The sequence below is a fragment of the Zootoca vivipara genome, chromosome 8, assembly GCF_965207765.1.
Source record: "Zootoca vivipara chromosome 8, rZooViv2.hap1.1, whole genome shotgun sequence".
Lineage (NCBI taxonomy): Eukaryota > Metazoa > Chordata > Lepidosauria > Squamata > Lacertidae > Zootoca > Zootoca vivipara.
Window position 1 is genome coordinate 84,827,097 of NC_142591.1, and position 12,038 is coordinate 84,839,134.

At 46.8% G+C, this 12,038-nt stretch overlaps 1 protein-coding gene across 4 annotated transcripts in view; it reads right to left on the minus strand.

Annotated features, from left to right (window-relative positions):
- Nucleotides 1-12,038, minus strand: part of TOP1MT (DNA topoisomerase I mitochondrial) — a 53,782-nt gene that overhangs the window by 5,580 nt on the left and 36,164 nt on the right. For all 4 annotated transcript variants that reach the window (XM_088676058.1, XM_088676059.1, XM_060277559.2 and 1 more), the window contains 7 exons: nucleotides 11,632-11,819; nucleotides 9,868-10,012; nucleotides 7,874-8,017; nucleotides 6,100-6,285; nucleotides 4,690-4,758; nucleotides 2,539-2,653; nucleotides 638-765 (listed from right to left, as the gene is read on the minus strand). In XM_088676058.1, the coding sequence (XP_088532184.1) occupies nucleotides 638-765; nucleotides 2,539-2,653; nucleotides 4,690-4,758; nucleotides 6,100-6,285; nucleotides 7,874-8,017; nucleotides 9,868-10,012; nucleotides 11,632-11,819 (975 nt within the window). The remainder of the gene's footprint in view (nucleotides 1-637; nucleotides 766-2,538; nucleotides 2,654-4,689; nucleotides 4,759-6,099; nucleotides 6,286-7,873; nucleotides 8,018-9,867; nucleotides 10,013-11,631; nucleotides 11,820-12,038) is intronic.

Genomic DNA, 12,038 nt, shown 5'->3' on the forward strand with positions numbered 1-12,038 from the left:
GAAGACATCTGAAGGCAGCCCTCTTTAGGAAAGTTTTTAATGTTTGAGATTTTATCATTTTCATATAAATGATAAAACAATAGAATGTTTTTAATATTCGCTGTGAATTAAACCACTGAGCCAAAGGGCTTACCAATCAGAAGGTTGGTGGTTCAAATCCCTGCGACGGGGTGAGCCCATTGCTCGGTCCCAGCTCCTGCCAACCTAGCAGTTTGAAAGCACGTCAAAGTGCAAGTAGATAAATAGGTACCGCTCCGGCGGGAAGGTAAACGGCGTTTCCGTGTGCTGCTCTGATTCGCCAGAAGCTGAATTGTCATGCTGGCCACATGACCCGGAAGCTGTATGCCGGCTTCCTCAGCCAATAATGCGAGATGAGCGCCGCAACCCCAGAGTTGGTCACGACTGGACCTAATGGTCAGGCGTCCCTTTACCTTTACCTTAATATTCTATTGGGAGCCGCCCAGAGTGGCCAGATGGACGGGGTATAAATAAACTATTACTTTTATTAACCACCCAGCTGTTCAGCCCCAACAGCGCACCAGGAGCTTGTGCAAGAAAATCAGGAGGAGGGCTGGATCAGCGAGACAGATGGAGATAATCCCTTAAATTGTCTCGGCGCCCCCCTCTGCTGGGTTACCTTAGCCTGGAGGTTTTGCATGGATTTCTCGAAGGTTTTTGGAGTTGCCCGCTGGTGGTTGCAAAGGATGGCGACCGCACGGTTGGCTCGGTTGTAGGAGAGGAGCTTGGCAGCCACGTTGTCATCCTCTGTCAGTAACCAAAAGGCAAGGCTGAGGTGGGCATTTGTGGTACGTGTATCCGTGTCTCTGGCAATCAGGAGCCAGCACTATTGCACCAGGCACCAGCCTCGTAGCAAATGCAAGAATTCATAGAAACACAGGAACTTTTCTGATAAGACCGGTAGCCCCTCCACCCCAGCATTGCCAACACTGACTTGCAGCGACAGGGGTGGAGGACGTGACCTTCCACATCTAGGCCAGGGGCTCTCCCAGTTTCTGACAACAGACCCCACCCTCTTGTGCCTGGGAATACCAGTTGCTAGTAGGGCCGGACAATATACTGACATATCGTCCAAAACTGGTTTGAAGTCCATATCGCGATAACATTTCCTAAACATTTGACCTGGCAATATAATGCAAATTGTTATTTGTGTGTGTGCGCTATGCAAAAATCGCAATGTGGGGAAAACCGTGAAGCCAGCCAATGCCTCGACAGGGCTCCATCCTTATTTCAGACATGGTGATGTATCACAATGTTTAGCTGGTGATAGATCGCGATGTTGAAAACCAGGTATCACCCAGCCCTAGTCGCTAGGGATCGTAAGATCTCGCCCCTTGTGGCCTTCACAGAGGATAAAGTTCTCAACGTCTCCTAGTCACAACAGCTACATTCTGCCTTGACTGTTGGAGCAGGAATGTTCCTGAAGGCTAGTTCCTGGAAACACAAGCAGGGGAAAGTGATCGCGTGCTCGTCATGCGTGGGGGCTTCCCAGACACATCTGTTTGGTCGCTGTGAGAGCAGGAGAATGGATCCGAAAAGGACCTTTGCCTGATCCTGCAACCAGATCCTTCTTACGTTCTCCTAAACTTGAACACCACCAAAGTTCAAGAGCGACTTGAAGTTGCATTCCCCATTTGGAACAGGAGCGCATCTCTCTCCCATCTCAAAAATGTGTGTACAGTGGTACCTCGGGTTACGAACTTAATTCGTTCCGGAGGTCCATTCTTAACCCGAAACCGTTCTTAACTAGAGGCGTGCTTTTGCTAATGGGGCCTCCTGCTCCCGCCCCGCCGGCACGCAATTTCCATTCGCATCCTGGGGCAAAGTTCTCAACCCAAGGTACTACTTCCGGGTTAGCGGAGTTTGTGACCCAAAGTATTTGGAACCCGAAGTGCTTGTAACCCGAGGTACCACTGTATTAGTATTTATTCTGGACAACCCAGCCAGACGGGTGGGGTATTATTATTACCGTTACTAATTACAGTGGAACCTCGGTTTGTGAATTTTCAGTTTACGAACGCCGCGGACCCATCTGGAACGGATTAATCCACTTTCCATTACTTTCAATGGGAAAGTTCGCTTCAGTTTATGAACAGACTTCCGGAACCAATTACACCCATGCTTCGGGTTAAGTACGCTTCAGGTTGAGTACTCCGCGGACCCGTCTGGAACGGATTAATCCACTTTCCATTACTTTCAATGGGAAAGTTCCCTTCAGTTTATGAACGCTTCAGTTTATGAACAGACTTCCGGAACCAATTACACCCATGCTTCAGTTTATGAACGCTTCAGTTTAAGTACTCCGCGGACCCATCTGGAACAGATTAATCCACTTTCCATTACTTTCAATGGGAAAGTTCGCTTCAGTTTATGAACGCTTCAGTTTATGAACAGACTTCCGGAACCAATTGTGTTCATAAACTGAGGTACCACTGTACTGCTATTCTAGAGACCCCGCAGAGACTTGCTGGAATTAAATCCAGCCTGTGCAGCAGAAAAGTTTGCCCTGAGCCCATTTACCATTGGTCAGGGCATCCAGCTGTTCTTGCAGGGTGATGGAGGCATTGTACGTCCTGAAGACCTTAGCTGTCAAACCTTCCATCAGGTCCTGGAGATGTTTGTTCAAGGTTGATGTCTGGAAAGGAAAGGAAGTTAATTAATTAACTAACTTTTTTATTTTGACAAAGTAATAATCATAAATAAATAAGAATAAAACCGCGCTGACCAAAAGTCAAGAGGTAGCACTATTATCAATTTACGATCGGGCGGAAGGTTCACAGGCTATGAAGGAATTCCTCACAAATTGATTGACAGCCGCACAAATTATTATAAGCCAGAAAGTGGAAGGGGCAAGCAGAATATAAAATGGAAGAGTAGCACAAAGAGGTGTGGGATATAGCTGTTAACGATAAATTAACATGTGCCATTAAGTTAAGGCAGGGAATATGCAGGAGAAATTATTTTGAGGAAATACGGAGGGTGCATGGGGGGCAGCTGCCCCCCTAGAAGCAAAAAATTAAACGGTTATAAAATGATAAAACAGGCAGCAGCCGAGCGAGGAAGGCAGGCATCCCGCCGGCGACACAGCCGCCCAGAAGGGAAAGGGAATCCTCAGAGGGAGCCGCTTGAGCTCTTGTAAACGCACGGCAGATTGGGGGGAGGAGTTTTGCCAGCGAGTTTCACGGAGAGAAGGCAGGCGCGTTTCCCTCAACGCTGAGCTTCGCCGCCGCCGCAGCGAGCACAAAGCAGCTCCGCTCCGCTGGCCCGGCACCTCCCACGCCCCTCGCACCTGGAGCGGGGCGCCAGCTCCCCTTCCGCCCATGGAGAGGGGCCAGTTTCTGGGAGAAGCACCCCTTCACCCAATCAGCGAGCGGGAGGGCGAGCGCGCAGCCAGCGGCCCTCGAGCGAGCGAGTTCCAGAGAGGCAGCCAAAGAGCCTCTTCTCGCTCCTCCTCTCCGCCGCTGGGAGGAGAGGCGAGGAGGTTGCTGGAGAGCAGCGAGCGCAGCCGCCGATCCCTTGGCATGGTCCCCATGGCTTGCCCCCCCTAGTTTTGATCCTGGGTACGCCCCTGGCGAGGGTGTCTGTGGAATCTGTACTGTTAAAAATAGAAAGGGGTCAAACCATCGCAAGAGGTGTAGACATTTTGGGAGGCTGAATGGTTACAATGGAGTGGTCTTGGGGTGTGTGTGTGTGCACAGTTTTTATTCAGGAAAGGAAGCTTAGGGGGGGAAAGGGAGCGGAAGCCCATTCAAGGAACTCACAGCAGTGGAAATGGGAACAAAATTTAAAAAAAATCCTTCCAGTTGCACCTTAGAGACCAATTAAGTTTGTCATAGGTATGAGCTTTCATGTGCATGCACACTTCTTCAGATACTCTGAAACAGAAGTCACCAGACCCTTATATATAGTGAGAGGGTGGAGAGGGGTATTACTCAGAAGGGTGGTGGGAATGGGTGATTGGCTGATAGGTGTGGTAAACCTGAAATGGGGTTGTTCCTACATGATGCCTCATTTATCCGCTGACCAGACCCAGGCTTGCTAAGTTTAATAATAATAGAATCGTAGAGTTTGAAGGGGCCCCGAGGGTCATCCAGTCCAACCCCCCCGCAAAGCAGGAATCTCATCGAAAGCATCCTTGACAGTTGGCCATCCAACCTCCGCTTAAAAACCTCCAAGGAAGGAGAGCCCGCCACCTCTCGTGGGAGTCTGTTCCACCGTTGAACAGCTCTTACCGTCAGAAATATAATAATAATAATAATTTATCGCTTGTACCCTGCCCATCTGACTGGGTTGCCCCAGCCACTCTGTGCGGCTTCCAACATAATATAATGGAATACAGCAAAATAACAGGTAATTAAAGCATCCCGAGGCAGGGCTGCCTTCAGGTGTCCACGAAAAGTCATATAATTGTTTATTTCCTTGACATCTGGTGGGAGGGCATTCCACAGGGCGGGTGCCACTACCGAGAAGGCCCCCTGCTTGGTTCCCTGTAACCTCACTTTTTGCAGGGAGGGAACTGCCAGAAGGCCCTCTGAGCTGGACCTCAGAGTCCCGGCAGAACGATGCGGATGGAGACGCTCCTTCAGGTATACAAATCTGCTATTGCTTGGAGAACTTGGGCATTCAAAATACCCAGGATCAAAACATCCACGAAGGCCAGCCCTTACTTACAGAGAGCCTGTCGAAAAGATCGTCCCCAGGTCCTTTGTTCTCCATGAACAACTGCAAATTCTTGAACACCTGCAATGATCAAGAAGGAAATTCTGAGAGCAATGTCAGCTCAGGAGAATGGCAGGAGTAGGTAAAGTGATTCACAAGTAAAGGCTGGCAAGAGGGTAAAGGTAAAGGGACCCCTGACCATTAGGTCCAGTCGCGGATGACTCTGGGGTTGCGGCACTCATCTCGCTCTATAGGCCGAGGGAGCTGGCGTTTGTCCGCAGACAGCTTCCAGGTCATGTGGCCAGCATGACTAAGCTGCTTTCTGGCGAACCAGAGCAGCACACGGAAACGCCGTTTATCTCCCCGCCGGAGCGGTACCTATTTATCTACTTGCACTTTGAGGTGCTTTCGAACTGCTAGGTGGGCAGGAGCAGGGACTGAACAATGGGAGCTTACCCTGTCGCAGGGATTCGAACCGCCGACCTTCTGATCGGCAAGCCCTAGGCTCTGTGGTTTAACCCACAGCGCCACCCACAAGAGGGATAAAAGACAAATATACCTCTGTGGGAGAACACTGGAGCTTTATTTCATTTACAAATTCTCCAGAAGCCCAAAGGCCAGTTCCAAAGGGTGATACTAACTCGTGGATCACTTAATAAGGGCATTCTTTAAAACTGATTTTTTTTAAAAAAAAAAAGTTTTTATTCAGGATTTTCTTTTGTTACAAAACAAACAAATAAACAAGGAAAGGCACATACAGCGTCTCTAAACTGTTATAAGTTGTGGTGTATGTATACAGGTTTTCATAATGTCTTTTTTTGTGTCCTCCAAGGAAATTTAAAGAACAAAAATAAGATTTTTATTTATTTATTTTTAAAGAGGACGGGCTTTCCAGGAACACTGTCATAGAAACAGCTTCAAAGGCCTCAAAGGAATGTCAAATTCACAATCCCCCAACATGAGCGAGGACAACTCTCTTTAACTTTCTCTGCTGCAAAGCTGCAAACAGCTGGGCTTTCAACAAGACTTGTAAGGAGATAAACTTTTGGCATCTGAATTACAGATGTCTTTAGATGTTGTAAATGCTTCATCTACTTTATCTCTCTCAGTATGCTTTTTTATTATGTTTTTTATATATCACTGACGTTCTGTAATGTGCTTTTAACGTTACAAACTGCCCTGGGATCTACTGATAAAGGGCAGTATATAAAAATAAACTCAAATTCTTATTTATCGCCTGTGTGTTTGCTGCCCTGGGTCCCCTTCAGGAGGAAGGCTGGGTTATGAACTTAATAATACTAATCGCGCCAACAACCACCTGCTTTTGGTTCAGCAAACTGCTAACTGGTTCTGTGGCAGAGTGAGAATGGTGCCCACCGACCCGAGGAACGGCCTGCAACCCTCCTCTCTCTCCTCTCTCACCTGCTTCTCCACAGGCACCTGGTTGTAGTAGCGAATGCAGTCCTTGCCCAGGAAGTCAAACTCCACCACGTTCTCCTTCCCGTCCATCCGAGGGTGAAGCCTCAGGTGCTCGACGCGGAGAGAGCAGCAGCCCACCGTGTCTGCCGTCTCCCCTTCCTCCTTCTCATTCCCCGCTCTCAGGGCCAGCTGGGGAGGGACACAAGAGCCAGGGGGGAGGAGGGGAGTCAGACGCAGGCTCTCTCCAAAACACTGCTTCTATCTTGCATTGCAGGGGGGGGCGGATGAGTGACCCCCCTAGGGAACCCCTTCCAAATCCATTGGCACAGCTGGGAGACCAGAAACCTTAGGCGCTTCCCCTCCTCACTCCTTTGGACCCCATGCCAGGGACTGGACTGAGGAGGAATGGTGAGGACCGCCCCCCCTCTCTTCCTGTACCTTCCCGAGAGGAGGAGGAGGACAATATAGATCAGGCGTAGGCAAACTCCAGCACTCCAGATGTTTGGGACTACAATTCCCATCATCCCTAGCTAACAGGACCAGTGGTAAGGGATGATGGGAATTGTAGTCCCAAACAACTGGAGTGCTGGAGTTTGCCTATGCCTGGTATAGATGCAAAACAGTGGTTTGCAGAAGGTCACAGTTCAGAGGCTGCAGAGGGGAGAAGCTGGGAAATATAGGGAGAGCAGCAGGAAGAAATAATAATAATAATAATAATAATAATTTATTTATTTATTTATTTATTTATACCCCGCCCATCTGGCTGGGTTTCCCCAGCCACTCTGGGCAGCTTCCAACAGAAGAATTAAAATACACATTAAAAGCTTCCCTAAACATTAAAAGCTTCCCTAAACATTAAAAGCTTCCCTAAACAGGGCTGCCTTCAGATGTCCTTTTAATGTCTGACCAGTGGAGAGACAGCGAACAGACTCAGTGTCTCTAGAAAGCATTCCTGACTCCCAGGACCAGGACCAGGCATGCATTGAGAGTAGGAGAGCAGAAATCTCAGAGGCAGGAAGCTGGCGCAGGGATAGCGCAGAATTGGAGAGACGGAGGAGTGGAGCAACGCCATTACTGCAATGGAGAGGCCCTTCTCAAAGTCTCTCTCTGTAAATATTGAAAAAAAAGGAGTTGGTAAGAACTCTTCTTGTTATCTGCTTCTGGGCTGCCTACCATGGAAGGGACCGGGTTCCCTGAAGCCTGATCCCCCATCAGCAAGGCTGAGAGGTGGGTCTTGCCGTCCGGGCAGCCCAGGACCTCCAGGCGGCGACTGTCCGAAACGGACAGCGAGATGGGAGAAGCAGAGGCAGGTTCCCACACTAGCAGGGCCACAGCTCAGGAAGGGCCCTAAGCCCAAGCAGCTTTTCCAGGCAAGGCTTGGCGGGACCCCTGTCAGATATCCTAGAAATCTGGCTCCGAGGGCCTTCTGGCGGTTCCCTCCCTGCAAGAAGCGAGGTTACAGGGAACCAGGCAGAGGGCCTTCTTGGTGGTGGCGCCCGCCCTGTGGAACACCCTCCCATCAGATGTCAAGGAAATAAACAACTATCTGACTATTAGAAGACACCTGAAGGCAGCCCTGTTTAGGGAAGCTTTTAATGTTTGATGTTTTATGGTGTTTTTTATATTCTGTTGGGAGCCGCCCAGAGTGGCTGTGGAAACCCGGCCAGATTGGCGGGGTATAAATAATATATGATTTTTTATTATTGTCGTTACTAGAAAGGAATATTCGCAACTGGCTTTAAGAGCGATATTCCCCGCCCCGGAAAGCAGCCCTTACCTTGTCGATGAAATAAAGGGCCACAGACCTCTGCCGCTTCTTCATCTCCTTTGATTTCCAGTCTGCCCGGTACTGAGCACGAATCTTGCCCACCACCCCTTTCAAGCAGCGAGCAATTTCGTATTTCTGCCAGTCCTTCTCCCCCTGGAAAGAGAAGCAGAACCGGAGATGGCAGGCGTCCCGGAGAAGAGAAGGAGCCCTAAATTTGACGAGTGCCTCGGGAATTCGTGGATCCTCTTGCGGAGGCTACCAAGAGTGATGGGAAGGAAGGAAGGAAGGAATGCAAAGGAATGCAAGGAGGACTGTTATCTCAGTGGCAGAGCATCTGCCTTGAATGCAGAAGTTCCCAGCTTCCACCTCCAATGGCCTCTCCAGGTAGCTCTCAAACTCTGGTCAGACCTCACTGTGTCCAGTTCTGGGCACCACAGTTCAAGGAGGATACTGACAAGCTGGAATGTGTCCAGAAGAGGGCAACCAAAATGGTCAAAGGCCTGGAAACGATGCTTTATTAGGAATGGCTTAGGGACCTGGGTATGTTTAGCCTGGAGAAGAGAAGATTAAGGGGTGGTATGATAGCCATGTTCAAATATATAAAAGGATGTCATATAGAAGAGGGTGAAAGCGGACACGGAGCAATGGATTCAAACTTCAAGAAAGAAGATTCCACCTAAACATTAGGAAGAACTTCCTGACAGTAAGAGCTGTTCGACATTGAAATTTGCTACCAAGGAGTGTGGTGGAGTCTCCTTCTTTGGAAGTCTTTAAGCAGAGGCTTGACAGCCATATGTCACGAATGCTTTGATGGTGTTTCCTGCTTGGCAGGGGGTTGGACTGGATGGCCCATGTGGTCTCTTCCAACTCTATGATTCTATGAAACCCCAGGGAGCTGCTGCCAGTCAGAGTAGACGTTGCTGAGCTACATTGACCAATAGTTTGGCTAAAGGCAGCTTTCTACGTTCCGGAGGGAGGGAGGCAGGCAAAGGTAGCAGGGCAGATCCAGTTGGGAATAAAAGACAAGAGCCAACTTGTGGCAACTGCATTCTGTGAAAGAACATCTCAAGGATATGGAAACGAAGCCTTATGAGGAACAGTTTAAGGAGCTGGGTCTGTTTAGCCTGGAAAAAAAGAGACTGAGGGGAGATAGGATAGCCATCTTCAAATATCTCAAGGGCTGTCACACGGAAGAGGGAGCAAGCTTGTTTTCTCCTGCTCTGGAGGGTAGGACTCGAACCCATGGCTTCAAATTCCAAAGAAAGGAGATTCCGAACTTTCTGGCAGTAAAAGCTGTTCAGCAGTGTAACGGTCTCCCTTGGGAGGTGGTGGACTCTCCTCCCTTGGAAGTTTTTAAGCAGAGGTTGGATGGCCATCTGTCATGGGTGCTCCAGCTGAGATTCCTGCATTGCAGGGGGCTGGACTAGATAGCTCTTGGGGTCCCCTTCCAACTCTACAATTCTATGCTGGTTCCTGCTGTGGGGTTTTCAGCACTGCTCTAGTGGAATTTAGCATTTATTTGATGCTAACACAGATGAACACATATACTGTATTGGCCTGAATAGAAGCCTCACCTCCCCACGCCCCCCCAAATTCTGACCGTGAAAAGTTAAGAGAGCGGCTTAAATTTGCGACCTTACAAAAATGGGCTTTTACGATATTGCTGCTGAAACAGACATCCGGTAAAACAGAACGGGTGTGAGTGGCTGCGAAATTTTAAGGGAGCGGCTGATATTCAGATATTGTCTCTCCCCCCCCCCCCCAACTTGAATTTTAAAGGTGCGGCTTATATTCGGGTGCGGCTTATATTTGGGCCAATACGGTATTTGCACCCACGGATATGACACGTGCTGTTTAATATGTAGCACTGCATGTGTGTGTGCGTAGAAGCATGGCCTCCAGTTGTGGACTTTTCAGGTTAAGTACAAATGCCCGGAATGAATTTAATTCATATCTGGAGGGTCAACTGTACACCCAAAGGGAATGCCTGCCCCCCCCCTCACCTTCAGCTTGGAACTGGGGTTCAACATAATGTACTTTATGGCCCCATTAATGTTCTCCGTCCACGACGCCAGCCAGGTTACGCTATTGTCAGACCGAACTTCCTTCCATTTGTGCCCAGGAGGGGGTTTGGGGATCTTGGAACCCCTAGCCAAAAAGGGGGGGGGAGAGGAGGGGGGAAAGATTAAATAATCGGAAAGCAGAACAGGCAACATCACAATCTGGTGAAAATATGTGTTTTGTTCGTATAAGCGACCAAACAACTGAATTCTCTGGACTACTTTTACAGGGAATCAGGGCAGATGAAAATCAATGATTTTTTTAAAAAATCAAAAAATCAGTGTTTTTTATTATTTAAATTGGATTTCTTTGATTTAAATTGGATTTTTAAAATAAAAATGCTTTTGGAGGAAAAATCTTTCTAAAGATAGTTTTCTATTTAAGTTACATTACAGTTCATCAGGAAATAAGGATTTGTTTTAGGTTTTTCATGTGTACTTAAAACTTACCAGTAATCTTAAGTTTTTTATTTTTTTTTTAAAAAAAGTTTAACCACATCAGTTAACAAATATGGATACGTATGCTACAATGTTATTGCTTTAGTTAAATAAATTGTTTAAAATACTGTTAAGGAAACAATTGTATTTCTTCTTCCAATAAACTACAGCAGAAAAGTTGTTCAAATCTAAACAGCTGACTTATTAAACCTCACAATAATTTCATAATTATCTGTCTATGTATTTCTAATAGTATAACCAAATCAGTAATTTTTGATATAACTGTAAAAACTACTCTGAAAATTTATTATTCCAAAAATGAAAACTTCAACCGGTTGTAAATATTAAGATTATACCAGCAAGAATTAGTCTTTCTGTAAAAAAGAATGATTTAAATCAAGTCTTACTAACCAGTGATTTAAATCAAGTCTTACTGACTAGTGATTTAAATCGTGATTAAATCAATTTGATTTAAATCAAATCCAGCCTGTTGGAAACACAATCAAAATGTTAAGCAATTAAAAAAATAACCCTACTATCAATTATAAACTAACGAATAAAAAAAAAAGCCAAAAAAAAAACCAAACCCAGCAGATTAAACACTCTCTGCTGCAGGTGAAAACAATGGAATCGATGAGATGTAGCCATTGGTAGATCTAAATGCATTCTGCTTGGATGCTAAAAATGATTTATTTATTTCTCGACTGCCTCTTCTCTTGCAAGGACCCACGGCCTTGTAATGCACAATACACAATATGCATTTATTATTATAATAATATAATAATAGTAATTTATTATTTCTACCCCAGCCACCTGGCTGTGTTTCCCCAGCCGCTCCGGGAGGCTTTCAACAGAACATTAAAAACAGAAGAAAACTTCAAACACTGAAAACTTCCTTAAACAGGACTGCCCTTCAGATGTCTTTTAAAAGTCGGATAGTTGTTTATTTCCTTGACATGTGACAGGAGGGCGTTCCACAGGGCGGGCGCCACCACCGAGAAGGCCCTTATAAAAACAGATGAAACTGTTGTTTGAGAGTGAAACGCAGGGGGTTGGACTAGATGGCCCTTGGCGGCACCTTCCAAATCAACAGTCCTATGGGTCTACTGTATGTCTCCTTATGTATTCCCTTTATTTAATTTCTTTCCTGGCTTTTCCAGCAATAAAAAAAAAGTGCAATATTGAAAAAAGTTTGAAACAGGCCTCTATCAAGAGATGAAATCCCCTTTGAGTCCAACGGAGTCAGCCTTATAAGCCACAGTTACCCACTTGCTACAGTTTATGATGACATCTTCGGGCATTATCCTCTTCTTGACCATCCCCATCTTTGGGTGGTCCCCACGGCCTCGGAAAAGACCCGGCGGCTCCGTCTTGAAGTTGCCAATCTTCTCCCGGTGCCCGTCAATTATGCAGTAACCATATTCCTCTTGGATTCTTTCTGCTTCCTTTTTTAATTTCTGGGTTTTAAAAACGGGCAAAAGAAATAAGACTGAGAGGTAAATTAATGTGCGGAACGAGGTATTATTCTGACAGTTTTAAGTCAGGCTTTGATAAGGGTAGAGGAAGAATGGGTGGGGTATAAATACAGTGGTACCTCGGTTTAAGTACACAATTGGTTCCGGAAGTCTGTGCTTAAACTGAAGCGTACTTAACCTGAAGCGAACTTTCCCATTGAA